Source organism: Protopterus annectens, chromosome 8.part0 (assembly GCF_019279795.1).
Source record: "Protopterus annectens isolate FY-2018-M chromosome 8.part0, PAN1.0, whole genome shotgun sequence".
Taxonomy (NCBI): domain Eukaryota; kingdom Metazoa; phylum Chordata; order Ceratodontiformes; family Protopteridae; genus Protopterus; species Protopterus annectens.
In genome coordinates this window covers 1,689,713,620-1,689,735,671 of record NC_056741.1, presented here as the reverse complement: position 1 = coordinate 1,689,735,671, position 22,052 = coordinate 1,689,713,620, and the positions used below count along the sequence as shown (strand labels likewise).

The 22,052-nt window shown below is 39.1% G+C and overlaps 1 protein-coding gene across 3 annotated transcripts in view; it reads left to right on the top strand.

Moving 5' to 3' along the window:
• LDHD (lactate dehydrogenase D) overlaps positions 1-22,052 on the top strand; it is a 1,439,596-nt gene that overhangs the window by 1,375,988 nt on the left and 41,556 nt on the right. For 2 of the 3 annotated variants that reach the window (XM_044081220.1, XM_044081221.1), the window contains one exon: positions 18,463-18,574. The exons of the other annotated variant lie outside the window; for it this stretch is intronic. In XM_044081220.1, the coding sequence (XP_043937155.1) occupies positions 18,463-18,574 (112 nt within the window). The remainder of the gene's footprint in view (positions 1-18,462; positions 18,575-22,052) is intronic. 3 annotated transcript variants of the gene reach the window in all.

Below are 22,052 nucleotides of genomic sequence, written 5' to 3'. Positions count from 1 at the left end.
GTCAGAGCATTCTGTACAGCTAGCATTTCTTTTTGATTGATGTGCAGATTTCTTTGATCTGCAGTCCATATGCCTTGAACGCACCGTCCTGCCATGTGTGCCCCCCAGGCCTAGTCCGATGCATCTGTTGTCATAGTTTGCCTGGCTTGGGGTAAGGTGAAAGGCTGACCCTTGTTGAGGTGACATGCCTGTGACCACCATAGAAACTCCTGTTGAAGGCAGGGAATGAGAGGTATCATTGTTTCCAAGCTGTGGCTGTGTTGAGTCCATATGCTTTTCAGGTACCATTGTAATTTCCTCATATGCAGTTTTGCAAATGGTATAAGTAAGCAAGATGCCATGAAGCCCAAGGCCTGCAGAATTTTTCTTGCAGGGAGTTGGGTCTTTGTTACCATTATTTTGAAGTATTGAGTTAGCTGTAGTTGTTTGTCTGGCGTCAGATAAGCCATCTGGAACGTTGTATTCAAGCTGGCACCCAGGAATGTCATATTTTGTGAGGGTATTAGTTTTGATTTCTTTTTGTTTACTGTGTACCCTAGGCAACTTAGAAGGTGTTTTACAAAAACCAGATGTTGTAAGAGAATGTCCTTGCTTTCTGCTTGGATGAGGCAGTCGTCCAGGTATGGGTATATTTGAATTCCTCTTTGTCTGCAGTATACAATTACTGGTGCCAGGCATTTGTGAAGACCCTGGGCGCAGTAGATAAGCCAAAGGGCAGTGCAGAGAGTTGGTAATGGGTTGAACCTGCAATGAAACGGAGGTATCTTCTGCAATTTTGTCTGTAGAAAATAGCTATTGGAGAGAGTAAGACAATAGGCCGAAAGTTGGTGAGCTCAGTAGATGACCCTCCTTTATGTAATGGGATGATGTGGGATACTTTCCATATGGCAGGAATCTTGCTTTCTAAAATAGTTCTATTGATAAGGATGGAGATGGGGTAGGTTATGGCTTTTGCAGCAATTTGCAGGTATTCAGCTGGCAGACAGTCAGCAGATGGGGTGCAAGGTTTTAGTTTTTGAAGGAGATTACAGATTAGGGATGTAGGTACAGGTTGTATTTGAAAGGTGGGAGAAGGAGTCCTAGTGGAATTTAATTGGCAAGTGGCCATTGGTGGCAGAATATTGGTTAGGGTTTGAATGACTTCAGTAAAGTAGGTATTAAAGGTGTCAGGAATAGGGTTGGAGTTGTTATGGTTGAATCCTGCTAGGGCAGGAGTTGAAGTGTGTCCTGGCTGAAGAAGTTTGTTTATACTTGACCAGAATTTTTGTGGATTTTGTGGATGGGTTTGTTGGAGATGAAGGAAATACTCTTTTTTGTCTCTAAGAATAGCTTTCTTGGTGGCATTTCTTAACTGTTTAAAGTAAAGGTGATCCGATGGACATTTGGAGACTCTCCATTTTGCCCAGATTTTATTTCTAAGGAAGATGTTTTGCCTAGTTTGTTTTGTGAGCCAGGGGGAAATTTTGGTTTTAATACGTGAAGAGCGATAGGGGGCGTGGCAATCTAGGATTTGAAGAAATTTAGTATTAAAATAGGTCACTGCTTCATCAAGTTGAAAATGAGACATTGGTGACCAGTCACATGCTTTCAGTTCATTTCAGAAGCTCTCTGGATTAAAAAACATTTTGGAGCGAGAGGTTTTAAAGTTGTTACTAGTTGGGATATGGACTCTTTGTTTAATAATGTAGGTTAGCATGTGATCACTGATATTGTCAGGAAGGGTTCCTGATTTATAGGTATCAAGGTGGCTGTTGATAAGGATCCAGTCTAAGATGGTTGCTTTACTGCTTGGCTTATGGATTCTAGTTGGAGTGGTTATAATTTGTGAGAATCCATAGAGATTTATGTGATTAGATGGATTACGGAAACTGCAGGTAACCCAGTCTATATTAAAGTCACCTAATACTATGGTCTCCTGAGGTAGATGGGTAGAGAGGTAACTAAGTATGTTTTCAAGAGTATTGGTATTATTTCCAGGGGGGAGATATGCACAAATTAGATAGATAGATTTGGAGTTGTTGATTTGAAGTTTGGCAGTAAGGGTTTCTGAAATGATGTCTGGAGGTAGGAGTATATTGAAGGGTAATATTTGGAGTTTAGATTTGTACAAAATGGCTATATCTCCACCCTTTTTGGTTTTAGGGTCACATCTTAGGATGTTGTAACCAGGAGGGGTAATCTCCTGGTCCAGAGTTGAGGGCTTTAGCCATGTCTCTGTAATACAGAGAATATCAAATGAGTGAACATCTAAGAGTGCATGTAGGTGGGTTATTTTATTGTTTATGCTACGAATGTTGAGGTGAGCTGTGAGGAGGGAGTTAGGTGACTTAGATAAGGTAGTGATAACAGGCACTGTTTGGTTTTGTAGGTTATTGGCATTATCAGTAATAGGACCAGGGTCACCATCTAATAGGGGGTGTAGATGAGGATATTCTACAAATTTAAGGAATTTGTCATAATTATGTGAGGTTTTTTTCATAAGGGAGTAAGTAAGATGGGTAGCTCTATGATATTTTGGTAATATATAGCTAGAGGTGGAGGTTACATTACTGTGGTTGAGGGGGTAGAAGAAAGAAGATGGTAGAGTTTGATGGTAGTGGTGGTGGTGTTCAGGAAGAGAAGAATGTTCGAAGAAGGTTAGAGTGTATGGGGTATAGTAAGAGAAGCTAGAGTTGTAGTCAAGAGTAGGATGTTTGTGAGTACAGATTTGTGTGTTGGGGCCATAGGTATGTATAGATAAGTGGTGAGGGTAGGTTGTTGGAGGGAGTGTTGTAAGTAAAAGGAGAGAGTGTTATAAGAGGTTGAGTAGGGAGGAAGTGTCTAATTATGAAAACAAAATTGGTTGTAAGAGAGAGTGTTATAAATAAAATTTTTAGTACAGGATGAGATGTAGGGAGGAGTGGGAGTAGGACAAGAAAGTTTGGAAGAGAGAGTGCTATAGAAAAGAATTAGTACAGGATGAGGTGTAGTGATGAGAGGGAGTAGGCAAAGGAAGGTAATTAGTTTAATTAAGGAGTTGTAAATTAGTGGGTGTGGTTGGTAAGTTAAGGAGTAAAGAGATAAGTTGATAATAGGAGGGGAGTGGTTATAGTGGTATATGGTTAGGACCTGTGGGGGTGTGTGGGATTTGGGGGTAGGGAGGGGAGCAGAGTGAGCCCACAGGGCGAATGGAGCGGGGCAGACCCAGAGGAAGGTACTAGCAGGGAGAAAACAATCAGTAGAGAAGAAGGTAAGACCAAGGGAAGGTAAGAAAAAAGGCAGTGGTAGTGAGAGAAGGAAAGGAAAAATTAAAAAGCAGAGGGAGAGTAAGGGCTTGTATAGGGCTAGAGAAGAAGAGGAAGTGGGCTGTAAGTCTATAGTAAGTGGAAGGTAGAGCAGTAGGAGTGAATTGGAGTAAAATAGTTAATAATGAGAGGAAAGTAGAGAAGTGAGTGAAATTAGAAGTGGGTAAAGACAGCCACCTAGTGGTCAAAACCTGTAATTACACAGAGTGGTGACTACAGTAGATGGGTGGAAGTAGAAGAAAGAAAAAGTAATTTTGAAGGGAAAGGCTTGAGGAAATTAGAAATTCGGGGAAGGTTGGGATGACTAGGGAAAGAGTGAATGGAGTATAAGAAAGGCAAGCGGGGTGGGGGGTATGGCTGCTGGCTGATATGGCAGTTTAAATAGGACACCTAGCAAGTATCACAACACTAACAAGTGCATTTAGGGGAGGATATAATATTATTATTTGACATACAATCTTAGTTTAGCTTGGCTTTCAATCCAGGGGGGTACTTTGGCTACCCAGGTGAGGAACTGCACAAGCAGAGTTAGGTAGGTGACTAAAGTTGGTCTTTGGAGTGTAGTAAGGCACAGCCGGAGGTAGAGGAATTAGGTAATAGAAGTATGCTCAACTGAAGAAAAAAAGGGAGAAGAAAGTTATAAAGGATACTAGGTATGTAACAGGAGAGAAATAAGTTAAACAGTAAAATTCAGACAGAAACACATGAGCGTGTTCACAACATAACAATATCAGCAACAGGTGTAGTAACATCTGAAACTAGGCATTAGCACTGGAGCATTCAACTTTTGTATTTCGTATCAGTCTATAAACTAGAATAGAGCAGCTATATGTAAACATTGGAACGAGTAATTTAAAAGAAAATAACATAAGCTAGTATTAAGTTTTCTAACTAAAAATGTAACAATTATAGTCTAAAACATTGTGTCCATAGTTCAATGAGCAGTAAAAAACATTTAGCTCTAATTCAGCAGCTAGCGCCTATACAACTATAGCCAGAGTTCAGTGAACAAAGAAAAAAAAAAAACCATTTTGCTCTTTTATAGCATCAGGCAAAATTCCTTCAAGATACTAGGCACAAAACAGAAAAACTGAATACCAATAGGTAGATTATAACATTTACTTTTGACAGGGTAGCTATCCTGCGACTAGAATAGATAACGAAAGCTATGCCAGAATGCCAAACACGCTACTGTTGTTTATAAGCGCCAGAGTAATTTTAAAACCTCGGCAAATTTAGAAAATTTCTTTTTTCTTGTCAGAAAGGGAGTCCTGCCATAAAATAGCTATAAAGACTACACCGGAGTACTACTTACAGGCTCCTGCTGTATGTAAGCACAAGGTGTGTGTAAAATCCCAGCAAGATCATATGTTTAGTTTAGTTTATTTATTTATTTATTTATTTATTTATTATTTTTCTTTTAACAGTTTGGCAGTCATGTGACTATAAAGTGCACGGGAGTACTATACCCGCTACTTCCACTTAATTAGCATGGGTGAAATGTAAAAACCTCAGCAAAAATCATTGATAAGTCTTCTTTTAACAGCAGGATAGTCCTGCAACTGAAGTTGCGACTGTAAACTGCACCAGTGTATATAAACAACACTACGGCCATTTGGAAGCAGGAGGGGGAATAGAAACATAAGCAAGCCTAGGCTGGAAGACAGCACATGCTGTTGGATCACAGAGTAGAGTCGGATGCAGTTTCTAGTCACCTGTGAAAGGTACAAAATAAGCAAAATAATTTGAACTGCCTAAAATACAGTCTATGTCATCCAAATAACCAGGCGACACAAGAACCAAGCAGTTTAAAGAGCAAAACAACAATACTCATATATATCTATATATATATATATATATATATATATATATATATATATATATATATATATATATATAGGTACATATCCCTTCACCTAAAGCTCATTTCACTAAGACCAAATCACCTAAAGTTCATTTCACCTAAAACTCATTTCACTGACAAATAGTACTCTAATGCAATTGAAAGGTATTTCCCCACTGTAGTGCGATCATGGTGTTAGTATATACATTAAGGGGAGGTGGGGGGCATAGTCCCCCACCTAGTTGTCTTTTATCATATAATGTAAAACAAAACCAGACAACATAAAATCAAAATAAATGGGGGGCTACGCCCCCCACCCCCCTTAATATATATACTAACAACAGGATTGCACCACAGTGGGGAAAAGGACATATACCTTTGACTTGCCTTATTGTATTACTTGTCCGTGAAATGAACTTTAGGTGATTTGGTTTCGGTGAAATGAGTTTTAGGTGAAGTGATACGTACCCATATGTGTGTGTGTGTGTGTGTGTGTGTGTGTGTGTGTGTGTGTGTGTGTGTGTGTGTGTGTGTGTGTGTACATATATATATATATATATATATATATATATATATATATATATAATATACATTTATAGTGTGTGCATTTCTGTATATGTAACGTGTGTTTTGTTTGTGTAAAATATATATTTATAAGTTGTGGGAATATCTGTGTGTATACGTAACGTGTGCTGTGTCTGTGTATATAACATATATATATATATATTTATTTATTTATTTATTTCAGTTTGATGACCGGGGAGGTCCACTGGGCTCAGGAGCCCATTTTCAGTGGAGGCCCGGGGAGAAAAGCTCCACATTATAAAATACAAAGATAAACAGAATAAAAAGAATAAAAACAAAATACAAAATACAAAAGATAAAAATAAACATAAGATTCAAGGTACAGATACATAAGGATGCAACTGTATATATATATATATATAAACTATATATAAAACTGTGTGTGTTTGCACGTGTATATATAATACATGTGTTTTGTGTGTTTAAAATGTAAATTTATAGGGTCTATAGTAGAACACCGAACATTCAAAATGTCGAGTGTTCTAATATCGAACCCTACCAATCGAAAATACTAAACATTGAACATTCAGAACAAACACATGCACACAACACAAGCACATCAAACAAACAGCAATCCACACACATACACCTAAACTCAGTAACTATCCACTTACCCTAACCAAAACCCTAACCCTAAGGTCTATCACTATTGCACACTCACCTCACCAGTGCCTAACCCTAACTCGCCTACCCCTCCCTAACCCTCACGTCCACACAATCGCACACTTACCTGGCCCACACCCTAACCCACCTAACCCGCCCTAAACCTCACGTCCACACAATCGCACACATACCTAACCTGCACCCTAACCCTAACTATCCTAACCCGCACTCAGTCGCACACTTACCTGAACCCGACCCGTAACTTTCCACCAGAGCTCTGAAAATACCAAAGCAACAGAAATGGACAACCAAATTCTATACCTAGGAAAAAATTCACTTTTCTGTTTCTTCGATATTTTCAGCGTTTGCTTACAGTCGACATTTTAAATGTTCGGTGTTCTAATATAGACCCAATTTATAGAGTGAGTTGAGTTTGTATATATGTGTATACATAACACGTGTTTTGTATGTTGCATATTTATAGAGTGAGCATGTGTATATATGTGTATATGTAATGTGTGTTTTGTGTGTGTAGAAAATATATATTTAGAGTATATGCATATACATAACACATGTGTTTTGTGTATACATGTATATTGCGTGTGTGTGCATGTGTGGATACATAACTCGTGTTTTGTGGATGTACATAATATATATTTATAGAGTGAACATGTGTATGTTTGTGTATACATAACACGTTTTGTATGTGTATAAAATATATATTTATACTGAGTGTTTGTATATGTGTATACATAATACGTGTTTTGTGTGTGTGACTGAATGTGTGTATAGTCCACATAACATGTGGAAGTGTTTGCTGAGGGGTGACATTGTAGCAGTCAAAGAAGCATTAGATTAACTGGGTCAACTGGAGTTGTGTAGTGCAGCTTGTGACCAAGAGCACTACATGGCAGTGAGCCAGTGATATACCAAAGTGGGTAGTATAGCTTTTAACCAAGAGCACTAAACTACAGTGACCCAGTGATGTACCAAAGTGCATTGTGCAGCTTGTGACCAAGAGCACTACACTGCAGTGAGCCAGTGATAAACCAAAGTATTACAGTTCATTGGTTCCCAAAATAAAATAATTCAATAACACTAAACAAATGTACAATGTAAATTATGGGAATAATCAGGCAGGGAAAAAAAAAACCTGCAAGGTCTACTTAGAGAAATTGTCATGATAATCGTCCACAAAGAGAATGTGACAAGCCACTTTAATTTTGACTTAACAAAGCTGGAACTGAAATTGAAGCCTTTAAAAAGGCAGTACAGCAGTTAACCCCTCAGTAAGAAAGGGAGCAGGACTCAGTCTTGAGGAGTGCTATTTCAATTACTCAGATTTAGATGACCTGTACGTCTCAATCAGAATGTTGTGTCTGATGGTGGAAGGGTTAATTGGGTATGTTTGCTGTCAGTCACTCCAGGGCAGTCATACTGGGAAGTAGTACAGCACAGGAAAAAGTATGACTATTAAACATGAGCGTTTAATCAAGGGGAATATTGCAAAACTGCAATACAATCATAGTCACATGGACAGCAGAAAAACCGTCACTGTCCTTAAGCTGGGTTCTCCTTTTCTACTTTAAATAAATGGATACTGAAAAAAATGAATTTACTACTGAGCAGAACGGCTATATTTCTGTATGCTTTTTTTACCATGGTGTTTTTCTCAGGCAGGACCTTGAAAACAGCTGTCATATTCTTTAGCACCCCTTAAATACCACATGCTGGGCAGAGACTAAAGGGCATAGCCACAAGATAGTGCATCCAGAATACAAAGAAGATGGGGAAGGGCCAAACAGACAAGTGAAGCAATGATAGGACTCACTGAGGAATATATGAGGTGTGTTGGCGGACAGTGAGGAGAGTGGGAGCTGACATCCACTGAACAAATGATGCATCTAGTTGTGGGGGCCTCAGAGGGTGAAAGAGCTCAAGCCACTTGAAGCACTGACTCACAGTATAGGCAACCCATGGCAGGATTAGCATTACATTTCCATGAAGATGATTGGTTCATAGGTACTTAACAGGCTGTTGATCTGTTAGGATCCTAAGAAGCTGCCTTACAACCAAAGGCACTTTTTGGCTCTTATGTTTTGTGTATGAATAACCCAAAGGTAGAAAAAAGGATATGTCGGGAGATTAACTTGTGCCCCCTGATCTATGAGGGGCATGCATGCTAAGCCAGGGGCTGCTTTGCATTTTCCCATCCATTCATTGAGATGTCTTGAGTGGGTGTTCATGTTAACATTGCACTTGTGAATGTGTAACAGGTCAGAAAGGATAGGGTCTGTTGAGGCTCTATACTCAAGGCAGAGGTTGCCTGTAAGTACCCTGTATGATGCTGAGAAGAGGGACAAAGCATTGGGATGGTCTGCATAGCTTTTAGGGTTTAGGCCCTTGATTTGTTTAGTAAGAGCACTGTAGTCTTTCCAGTTGTGACAAGTGTTACATGCAAAAAGGGCATTATATTCAGTCATCAGACAGATGAGAGTTGAGTACAGTATTATATACCCTGGACGCCATACCATTAGATGTAAGTTGTCCTACAGGATCAACTTTATGGGAGTGTATTGTGATAGTTACAAGAGAACTCGTGCCTGCTGAAGGATAGTATTATATATTTCTTGGCATTTAGTTTTAGTCTGTGGTTTTAACACCAGGTATTTGTTTGGGAAACTCCCTCTTGGGGATCCTGGCATCCACTGGGGAGTTTATCATGGCACCAAATTAACATTCATATGCAAATTTGTTTAATTGCAAACCCTTAAGAGTAGCTTTGCCCTCCAGGAAGTTAATACTAATGAGGAGTGGCCCAAGGACTGAAACCTGGGGTACACCACCAATGATAGGTCCTTTGAAGGAGATGGAGCTAATTTCCTTGTTTCTGTTTGTGAGCCATTTTGCTATCCACCATTAATTGAGCTCTCTTGAGTGGGTGTTCATAGGAATTTACATTTAGCTGTAGAGTTAATCTATGATACCAGAGTGTAGGATGATGTCATATACCTCTGCAAGGCATAGCTATGTATTGTGTACTGATTTGCCCTCATCCTTTGCTTCAGTAACCTTTTAGATGACGTCATCTAGGTTAAGTAGACATGGTCTGACTTTGATGAATCTGAACTGGCTTGGGTTGAGAGGTGACTGTTGAGACAACATCTCTTTCTTATGTCATACTAACAGATCAGAATTGTGAAACTGCTTTTAGTTGCATGTAGATCCCTTTGTACAAGGCACGATAACAGTCTGAAACACAAGCCAGGTGGAGCTGTCAGATTTAGGAAAATGTTAAACGATCTCTTCAATGGGTGTTCATGTTAACATTGCAATTGCACTAAATGTTAGAAATGCACAGAATATTTTAAAATCCTCTTTTGTGTATAAGTGATCAACTCATTTTTTAGTATGCCAGCTGAAGAATATTTTATGATACAATGCTTGGTCTATGAAAGGCCAGCAGCAGACGAATAGTGTTGATGACTACACATGCACACACTGATTGCAAGAGAAGCATTACATATTGGCCATCATAACAAGGCTGAACAACAATAGCCAGGTAATTATGGTCAAGTAATTCTAACAAAAAGTGCAATCCTCACATTCAGAAAGTTCTGTACAGTGTACACAAGCATGATACGACAGTCTAACAAAAAGTGTGATTCTCATATTTAGACAGCTCTGTACTGTGCACATAAGCATGATAACACAGCCAATCAAAAAGTATATTCCGCACTTTCAGAAAGTTCTGTATTGTGAACACAAGCATGATACCACAGCCACACTCCATCTGCCCCTACTACAATTACAAGCCATATTAACCACCAGTCATAAATCTCCCAGGTGTAACAACATTCAAGCAGGCCCTAATCCACATGCATGACTAGTAGTGTACAATTCTTAATTAATTCCATTACTTAAGCCATGAGTACCAGAGCTTGTGGTGCAGGGCTTGAGCAATGCAAGAATGGTCTTTGGATTTGTAAAATTTTACCATTTGTCTAGCCACATAGCAGACAGATATGACCAATAGACAAGCTGGCACTAACTCCATAACTGAATGATTGTTCCATGCTCTTAGTTCCCTGCAATCTCTCTTCACTATGGACACATACCTGTATTATATTAGCAAGCATCACAGAACTGTATGTCTGTATTTGGAGCACTGTGATTATGTGATTATGAACTGAAATCAGTGAAAAAACAAGTTTGTTGAGCACTTTGACATTTTTGTTATATTAGCAAGCATCACAGAACTGTATGTATGTATTTGGAGCACTGTGATTATGTGATTATGAACTGAAATCAGTGAAAAAACAAGTTTGTTGAGCACTTTGACATTTTTGTGCTGCAAAGCACTTGTGGGAAACTAGACCATTAATAGTGCTCAATGACCACATCATCAAAGCAACAGGAAACCATTCACTCATTCAGGAGACTAATTTACATTTTCTGAGGTCTTCTAAGTCAAGAAACTATTTGCTTCCTGAGAGCTTTTCTCCAAAATCCTCTACTGAAAATGCACTTTATTAGATTTATAGAATATGTGAGCTCTTGGGTAGACAATGGGCTATACACTGGCATTTTTATCGGGTCTATATTGGAACATCGAATATTTAACAGTTCAAATCACTAAAGGTCGACCCTTAGTGATACAACATCGAATGTTCCAAAAAAAATTAAAACAACAAAAAGAAAGCCCCCCTGCACCCATGACTGCAAGGTTGTCAAAAGAAAGAGGCCATGTTCTGTACTGAAAAAATAAACCTTATCCAGTTGTGAGAATTCAGGTGAGAAAGTTTCCTCTGGTTTAGAGTCCTCTACACAAAATGTCACAGACTCACCAGTGTCAAAGAAAAGTAATATGCCTATCCCTTTAGGGGTAAACAAAAGCGGGGGGAGAGCAGGAAACACAGGGGTAGACAGTATGGAAGAGTTGCTCAAACTCATGGTACAGAAGTAGAACAGAATAATGTACTTAATATTTCCTTTGTGGAATTGTCACCCACTCATGTCAAACTACTTAATAAAGGCTTAAATTTTATACCTGTTTTTTATGTGCCTGAAGATACCGTTGCACAGAATATATCCGCTTTTTGCAGATGCCTTAACCTGAAACTCTTTTTCCATACAGCATCTGAATCAGAACCACAACATGGATTTAAATATCATAACTCCAGCTTTATTCCACCCATGCATCCTACTGTACTCATGTTTCAGAAGTCAGTTCTCAAAGATCTACATTTCAACTACAGGGATCACCGTGCAAAATATAACAATTTATCGAAACATGAGATGGACATGATTTGGGAATTGGGTACTAATCATGAACTAATAATACTGCCAGCAGACAAAGATTGGGGCTATAGTGGTACAGGATTGGTCACAATATGATATGGAAGCAATGAGATAACTCTCTGATAAATGCTACTATACACAAATGGTATGTGATCCTACTACTGGCTTTAAGAAACGGATTTCTTCTTGAATTCTGCTAAAGAAGAGGGGATTATAACAGAAAACACATTGCACCATTTAACAGTTTGGGACCCTTCCAACCAGTATATATACTTTTTACCAAATATACACAAGAGCTTACAAAACCCACCAGGTAGGCCAGTTGTCTCTGGCAGAGGTTCAGTCACTGTCAGTCACAAAAACTAGCCTAGTTCCTGACTTTACATCTAAAACCCTTGCTCAAATGGGTCAGAGCAAGGATTCAACACACCACTGAGTTTCTTAGGGTCATTTTCGACGTGCAGTTGGATGCAGGGTAGCTTATGTGTACTTTGGATGTTTCTGCATTATATACAAATATTCCCCATTGGGCGGGCTTGGAGGCTGTAGAATACTGGTTATTTAGGTACACATTATATCTACCGGGCTTCAGTACATTCCTACTCTGTTTAACAGAACAAGTTTTGACTAAAAATGTTTTCTGTTTTCAGAATGACTGTTATTTACAGATCAAAGGGTTCCTCTTGGCCCCCATATATGCCAATCTCTTCATGGCCTACACTAAGGAATAACTGATCTATGATAGGGCCCATAACATCTGCATAGATGAGATCAACATCTGGAGGAGATATTTAGATGATTGCTGGTATGGAGGTCTGATAGTATTTATCTTTAGGAGTTTGTTGAATACATTTGATATGCACTCAGTACAGACAGTATTAGAAGGCAGGGTTTTACAAGGTTGTTTACCATGTGGTCGCTGCACTCATTGTAAAAGAATGTTGAAGACCAGGGAATTTACTAGGAAGAACACTGGGCAAGTGTTTAATATTTCATTTTTTTGCAAACTGCCAGTCAGATTGGCTTATTTATATGGCCACTTGCAGTTGCTCTGCCTTTTATGTTGGACAGACCTCAAGACCAGTCAAATTTAGAATCTCGGAACACAAGTGATATCAGGGTTAGGAAACCAACAAATGCTTTATACAAACATACTGAGAAACATCCCAATGCAGTTTTCAGTTTTACTATTATTGACAAAATACAAGGTAACAGAAATAAATTGGGTTGGCATCAATTGTTAAACAATAAGGAGAAAAAATGGATCATCAAACTGGGTTATTTTCACCAGGACTTAATGAATATGTATAATGTGTAATTCTTTCAGTTAGCCTCTAGCTGTGGTATAATAATCACCCCCACACACTTGTTGGTATAAATTCATAAAACTCATAAAATTTACATAATGTACAATATTTTTTTATAAAACTTTTTTTAAAAACTTTTTAAAGAGTTTTTAAGTTTGTATTGGGTAGCTTTTTGGCGCCAAGCAGGCTATTTAATGAACCAATTAATTGGTATCAGGTGGTTCTGAAGAAGTCTGCTGTTGGCAGATGAAAGCGCTAAACCTGTTTTTTCTCGTTGGAGCTCTGTGTGTTTTTAATCTGCAATAAACAACGTTATCCAGCCCTAGTGGTTTTTCGATTTTTGGATTATTGGATTCTACTCATTATTTAACTTTATACTTTTGCTCGAGCAACTGGGATCTTATTGGCTATTGGTTCTTGTTTTATAATATAAACGAAGAATGGTTGTAACCAGAATTCACTACACCGATGAAGGCTTGATAAACCCATAGCCGAAACCAGTCTGTTGTCTTGTTCTCCTACCTTTATACTATTAAATTTATATGTCACTGTTTGCTGGCTCTGCATTTTTGTTTTTCCCTTACAGACCTAGCCATACTTATCCTGATTTACTCCAACTGTTGGTGGTTAGGTGAGCAAAGCTCGCAGAGGTAAGAGTCTATGGTAATTAATACGGTCTCTGTCTAGGAGAGATATGAGCACAACTCAAGGAGTGAATTTGCCGTCACCCATCGATCTAGGTTGCGTTTGAAGAGGGCGGGGGGCTCTGTTTCACATGAACTGGAAGCTTGTTCCAGAAAAGTGAGTCTCTGGGAGATGCATCTATCTCTCCAGCATGATCTGTTCATGTCAAAGGCAAGGTTAAGATCCCTGAAGCGAGTGACTCTCATGCAGTTTGGTTTACGAACATGTAGCACTATTATCAGGGCCAGGTCAGAGACTGCCCTATAAGCCAAGCACAGGTCATCCCTTAGCAACCTATAGGAATACAGTGACAGGACTTTCAGTCTTTCCACAAAGGACTTACTTTGTGTACACTGTATTTTCTTGATGATAAACCTCTGTTGTCTCTCCAACTACTGCAGGCGTCTGGTGAGGTACATGCATAAGGGAGGATTGTACTCAATTATTGGTCTGATGAGGACAGAGTATAATTGAATTATAACATCTTTAGATCTAGATGCACATATAAGATGTGCCACATAGAAGGATTTCCTTACCAGTGTGGATACATGGTGGTTGAAGTTCAGTTGCTATCAACCAGAGTACCCAGATCACATACCACTGGGTCTACATTGTGTGTGTGTGTGTGGGGGGGGGTGCTGTCTATAATAATATAATTAGTAAGGATGTCAACTTTCCTAAAGGGAAACATAATGCATTTAGCTTTAATCCATGGCTTTGGCACCAATCATTTGTCTACGTTAACCCTTTCAGCAATATATTAACATCATTGGGGGTCCCAGTTTGCAATCATCAGCAAACTTGGTCAGCCATAGGCCATCCAAGTTTGCCTGAACTTCTAAGAAATAAATTCCGAACAGTAAAGGACCCAGCACATAAACCTGTGGTACTCCACTGGTGACTGTTCTTTTGGAAGAGGTGAAGTCGCCCACTTTGACAGTATGTTTCCTGTTGGTGAGCCAGTTGGCTACCCATCTGGTGACTTAGGAGTTAATTCCCAATTGGAACAGTTTCTGTATAATACCCAAATGGGGGACTGTGTCAAATGCCTTGGCTAGGTCAAGGTATGTGGTATGCACTGTATTTCCCTCGTCCAGGGCCTTGGTGACTTTCTCAAAGAAGTCAACTAGGTTTAACAGGCATGACCTGCCTTTAACTAATCCGAACTGGGTTGAGTCAAGAGTTTGGAGATTACCTATATTTTAGTTAATAAAGTCTATAATGACTCTTTCCATGGCCTTGCAGATGAGGCTAGTCAAGCTTATGGGCCTATAATTCACAGGGTTGATTGATGGTCCTCCTTTGTGCAGAGGGATTACTGTTGCTGTTCTCCATTCTGCTGGAACATAGCCAATTTACAGGCTGTGGTTAAACAAGGAACCAAGTGGGTCTGCTAGGTCATGTTTTAAGTTATTTAAAAGGCAACCTAGAATGTTGTTTGGTAACACTGATATTGTGTTTTTGGCCTTAGAGAGCACAGTGATGGCCTAGTCTCTTGAGATAATAGGGTAAGGACTCGGTGGAAGGTATACTTTGGGGGGATGACTGGAGGGGACAGAGGGGCGACGTTTGCTCCAAATCTGTCAGCTAGCAGGTTGGCTGTTACCTCAGGTTGAGTATGGGGGATGCTGTCCACAACCAGTTCATTGCATAGCTGGATATTCCCTTTTAGATTTCGGATGTAGTTAAAAGATGCCTTATGATTATCCTTGGCTAGGAAGGCTATTTTTGCTTCATAATTGGCGTTGGAGGGCTTGAGAGCTCTAATTTGGTTGGTTAAGCTAGACAGGAATTTCTTCCTCTGCTGAACCAATTCCCTCTTGTTCTTAGACATTAGTTTCTTCCTCCTGTTGTACAGCCTGTTTATACTAGGCGTCCATTAGGGTGGCTTATTTTTTCAGCAAGATCTGGTTTTAATCCGGTTAGGTACAGCCGAATCTATACAACTGCTTAAGTGGTTATACAGGGCATTGGCGTACACTTCTGCATTAGAATCTGTGTAATCTGCATTTGAGGGGGGTTTGAAACTTCTTACACCTTCGCTTAGTAGGAAGTAATTTGTCTTGGAAAAATTCTTAAGCGTTTTTCAGCGTGATGGGATATCTAGTTTTAAAATTACATCGAACAAGACTGACATGGTCGGATCTTGCCAGGGAATACATCACAGTGGGGGGAGATGCAGTGCTCTCCCATATTAGTGACAGCTACATCCAGGACATTTGAGCCTCTTGTGGGTGTGCTGACTAGCTGTTCCAGAGCATTTGCATTGACAAAGTCCAAGAATCTTTGAGCCAGTATGTTATGTTTCCCAGTCGATGGTAGGATAATTAAAATCACCCATGACTAAGGTGTTGGGCTGTATGGCATGTGATTCCAGTAAGTCCTGGCATGCAGTATGCTTTTCCTGGTTCACAGTGAGGAACCTGTATCTAGCTATGATATGATAGGAAGCTTTGCCTATAGTGAATTGGACATGGAATTGCTCAAGACAGTCATACTGTTTGACCAGTCTCGAGGTATACTTATCCTTAATGAAGATGGATACACCTCCTCCTTTGGTTCTTTCATGCTCAATTTGTGGTCTAAGTGTATGGAAGGTGTTGCAGCCTTGTACAGCCGGGGTGCTTTTCATGCCTTTGAATCATATCTGTGTTAGCATCTTCCAAGGTGAGGAGTGCTTCCAGAGAGTGCAGTTTCCTTTTCTAGCATTAAACAGCAGTACCTTCAGTTTATCGAGAGGATTTTTTTTTTATGTTGGGAGGCTGGTTATCATCTCTGGCAAAGCAGTGTGGCCTGTTGGCCATGTCTTCCAAGGTTGACAGATATTGAATCCACCTAGACTGACACCAGAAGATAAGCCAATTGTTAAAGTCAGGCATTTTTTGTTTACATTGTGGCATCATCCTTGGAGAGGGTCGAATATTGCTTAAGGCTAGGTTTAATACCTGCCTATGACACAATCTGACAGCTCAGTCATGTCTCTCTTCATATCAGTGAGGTACATCACAAATTATTCAACCCCACATGGACTATGATGGAGTCATACCAGTACTTGTGGTTCAGTGACTTGATGGATCCTGAAACACTGATGTGTGGTGCTATGTCTTATAGTTATTTTTTGCATTGTTGTATGTGTAAGTGGTATCCATTTGAGAGGCATCTGATCTTTTGGTAAGTTACTAGTGAGTAAGTGAATACCACTGCATATGTGGGTTTGTATGTCATGTCCTTATTTAGTGTGGGAAGTATGTGTGTGTTGACAACCTGTTTGGAATTTGATTTGTCCTTATGTAAGAGTCTTGCCTCCAATTTCATAATATAACTACATCTCTCACATAAAATATTTTTTGTTTCAGGAGTAAATGGTTGTCAGTATACATGAGGCAATTGCTACATTGCTTCAAGATGCTCATGGCCAGAGAGGTGATGGTAAACAGCCTGTCCATGACAGCAGGTTTTTACTGTATGTTTTAATAGGGAAGAGAATGGGTTAATTTGACAGGATTGTGTACCTCTGGAACTACAAGGGGGACCTATACGTTGTATATGCTAAAGTTGATCAGTAAGGCAATATTGCACTGTGCACAACTGTGTTGCTCCTAGAGCAGCAGAAAAACTTGGAAGGGTTTCGCTGACAGCTGTTTAGGGAAGAACTGAGCTTCAAGGCTTTTGCTTCTGTATAGATCGGTGCTAGCTGCTGCATGAAGAGCAGCACCTCACAAATGCAAAGCTTAAGTACAAGCAAATAGAAACAAGTTTTAAGCTAGCTACCAATCAGGAAATCACACAAATAAGCCTTCCACCAGCAATCTCCAGCTCAGACAGGTTAGATCTGTACACTTCTGCCACATGGGTGCAGAAAAAAGCTTCTTAATGTAGGATAGTTGGTTTGGAGCCTAATCCGTGGTGGTGGTGCCGCGGTAGCGTTGTCACCTCACAGTAAGACGCTGTCTGGTTCAACTCTCAGTTAGAGCGTCTTCATGCATGAATGGCCTTACCTTCGTTGAAGGTTGTGCGTCAGGGCTGGCAACTCAGTACGTAAAAATCAACTGCCAATCATTAGCGGACCGGAGTTCCGCTGTGGTGACCCCTAACCGGGAAAAGCCGAAAGTCACAACAAGTTGGTTTGTAGCCTAAGTGTAGCAAGACCTAACAAACTGCCAACAGCTATTGGATACAGTGTAATACTGTGCACTTAACTACTTAAAGCAGCAGTAAACAGTAAAGTTTTATTTATATAAAATGCAGAAAGAACAGCAAATAGCTTATGAAACTGCTAAAATAGTTACACTATATAGTAGAAGTGCAAAAAAATACTTATTTCTTCTTTTGGTAATGGATTTGTCCAGGTGAAAGCAGATTGTCAGCAGATGGTGAAGTTGCCAAATGAGCAGCTCTGAGTATCTATGCCAAAGCATATACAAACACAAGGCTTAAATACAAGCAGGGAGAAACAAGTTTTAAGCTAACTACGAATCAGGAATGCGCACATTAAGCCCTTTCTCCAGCAGTTCCCAACTCAGACAGGTTACATTGGCACAATTCTCTCACAAGGGTGCAGAAAAAGCCTTCTTAATGTAGAATAGCTGTAACAAGACCACACAAACACCCTTCAACTATCAGATACAATGTAATACAGTGCAATAAACTATTTAAAGCAGCAGTAGATGGCACATTTTTTTTAATCCTCTGATCTGTTAAGTTACAACAGCAGCGTTCAGAAGGGAACAACTACCAATATTGTCATTAAGCAGTGTATTTAAAATGAAGTAAGTTTGACTGTGTATATTTTAGTCTAGCTCAGTAAAAAAGTAGAAAGAAATCTACAGTGTTTCCTGTTTCATTCTGCACTTAGGACCTATAGCTGGCCATGTTGGAGATGGTAACTTTCACTGTATGGTTCTTGTGAATCCGAATGATCCAGATGAACAACAAAGAGTGAAGGAGTTCTGTTATCGTCTTGGCAGGTACTTTTTCATTTTTAGATACTTCATCTCCCAGACTTGCTAACTTACCTGCTTTTCATGTTTTGTTATCCCCTGGTTCAGCTCCTTAACAGTCTGTCCTGTAATAAAGTTTTTTTTAATGACATCAGCAAGTCTTTTACATGCATTATTGTCTATTTCTGAAAAATGCTGCCTTATCATGCTCATTTGCAGAGTCCATTTTTTTAACCCACTGGATAACTTATTTAGGCATATTTTTCCCATATGCCAAAATAATTACCTTTTGTCTGTGTCATATATTTTACATACATAAATACAAATATTTCAAGCATGGGCATTAATGTCCTTCTAGCCTGCCAATATACCAAAATAGTTGTTCCCATACTAAGTGTCCAATTTGTTTTTAAAAATATGTAAACTAGTGCTTGCTTTGATGTAATTTGGTAGTCTATTCCATGTATAAGCTGCTGTATCAGAGAACCAGTTAGTACACTTTTCATTCATAACTGTCTGATGATTTTGTACTACTTTTTGATAATCCAAAACATTCCCAGAGGTAGTTTTGTCTAAATGCCCTATTTACCTGAATAAGGTCTCTTCTTAAATATCTATATGAAACACTGTACAAGCTCAGATATATCTTTCACAATAACTTAAATTTTCACATCCATGGATGTCCTTAGTATATTTACCGTGTACTCTCTTCAACTTACCCATGCTTGTTTTTTTATAAGGTTTCCATTTTGTTATTCCATACTCAAGTTTGGGTCTAATGTGACTAAGAAACAACGACTTCATCATTTCTGATTTCCTAGAATTTATTAATCATTTATGCAACCTGTAGTTCTATAACTATCATTAACCAATTGGTTGATATGATTAGAAAAACTCCAAGCACCTATATACCCAGGTCCTGAAATGAATCTACAGTTTCAATCACTGTGTGCTGTATTAAATGTTCACTTTTCAGTTTGTCTCCCAAATGTCATATGCTTAGTTTTTGTTGCATTTAGCAGCATATTATTCTCCTGTGCCAGATGGTCAAGATATTTTGCAGACAATGCCCTACTTGTAACACGTGTTATCCATTTGCTCAATTTCAAGTCATCTGCATACAGACTGTAGAACACCTCAGATGAAAAAGATAGATCTGAAAGATACAAACAGAGCCCTGTGGGACACCCACTTTCACAGCTGTTATTATATTGTTATAGAACAGCATGTTACAAGTGGTAATCAATGTATTTTTAACATCTGCATGCCGATATATGGTTTCATGTCCCAAACTTTCCAGTTCTAACAGTAGCTGTTACCTTTGTGACAACCCACCACTACCTGCTAGTAATCAAGGAGAATCAATCCTCACCACTGTCAGCAGTGGAGGATGTTCACTGGGAGGTTAACAGGTACACACACAGTATTTTTATCATGCAGTTCTCTGCATCAAATGCAATTTCCCTTAAGAGCACACAGAGACCACAGTCAGTCCGGGGCTGTTTCCTCCCTCTTCCTCCAGATCCCTGATAAGACTCCCCACTGGCACAGCTCCCAGTTGAGATCTCAGCTGAGTGACCAAGCCAAGACCTCCAGCACTCTCTCTGTCCAACCAGTGTTTCGCCTCTCTGCCCAAGTAGCTGACACACACTCTTTGAGGTTTGTTTTACATATGTATACACACACACACACACACACACACACACACACACACACACACACCTGGGAAAGGCTGGCACATGTTTTACTAGCTATGCCCCCTTCTGCCCAGACTTATAAGGTAGTTTTCACTGTCACCAGTCACTCCCGCAAGCTACCTTAAGGCCCTTAACAAAGGGTGTGCAATCTTACTGTGTAGTATTAATATTAACACAAATAGTAGTTTGACAAAGAGCGAGGCTATTAAGAGTGGCCCAGACAGTGTCACCAAATAAATATGTAAGTACTCTTAAAACTTAAATATCTCTACACATATCAGCCACAATGAAAGGTTTAAATATGAGACAGTACTAAATATATATTCACAGGGACATCAGAGTTCAAAACCACAGGACATATTTAAAATAACATTGCAGTACAGGCTCACACAACTAAAGAAAAATATCTAAACTAATCTTCACTATAGTCTTGACTGAATCTAAGAGAGTCATACCCTTCCCTAGAAACTTATTTCATTAGAGGAAGGCAGATGATGTGGTTGAGTGGTTCTTGTTGTCAGGTCTAAGACAGAATACAGAATGCTCTGTCTCACTAAGAGACTTCTGAAAATAATATCTAAAATATTACTGCTGGGATAGCTTGCAGAATGACATAAGTTCTGGTCATCTGACTTGTAGTTCCCAGGCCAAGGCCCCCATTGCAGGCAGCTGGTAGCATTTAGCATCTACCTGTAAAAATACTCATACAAGGGCTTTTGCTCAGATCTTTTGCAGATGCTGGAAGTTATAAAATAATTACATTTCTTCATGCTTCCAAAGTAGCAATTAGTTCACCCTAAAGACAATACAGAAAGCTTCCTGGTACAGACTTTGTATAACTGCATGAAAACATCTATATGCCATAGCCTATAGAGTAATTTAATTTCAGATATTTTTCTTAAGTTGGCTGGATTGAGGTTAATCTCCTGTATTCCAGTTTCCACTGTTAAAATACATACATTTAAACAGTTACAATAGTGCATGTACATTTCTGTTCTCTTCCAGTAGGGCACCTGTGGATACATTTTAAACACAGCACTTTATAAATAGCTTTTCAATACAAAACATCTGTACAGAGCAGTTTGATATACACAAGACATACAGTTCTAATACATTTGTAACACAAGCATCTTATATAAATTAGTTTGATATTCACAAATGGCATGTAACTATCAACAAAATTCCAGCTAGCTGTGCTGGCAGTACTCTCCCCTCGTCACACCCTTCTCCATTAATTTTCCACAGAATGAATCCAGACTTAAGTATGACCCTGGGTTTCTACTACTACTTCATTTTGCCTTAAAGACAGGCTTAATAAGTGTTTCCAAACTTGAGGAATCTCTCCATGTTTGTACAACCTACTAAATAATAATGGTACTGTAAATTATTGCTGAAGTGTTCTCAGGTCATTATTGCTAATTCTGTCTCCATCCTGTGCTTTGTTTGGATCCACTTTATATAGTTCTTTTTCAATATAATGAAAAAAACCACAGTATCAAGAGCTCAGTATCCAAAAACCAACGAACAGTGTAGAATTTTCTTAATTTAATCTGGGACCTCGGCATTTCGCCTTCAAGGTTATGATAACACAAAACCCCTCTTTTTATACACATCTCTTTCAAAAGACAATTAAGATTAATTGACATTAATCAGTGAAAATTAATCACTTAATGAACAAAGCAATGCAAACCACTAATCATTCAAAACTCATGAAGAGTCTTTCAAAGCACTTTTTAAAGCCTTTTGAAAATTAAAAAGATTTAAAAAACCCATGGCACTATACATTTCTATTGCAACACTTTCAGCAT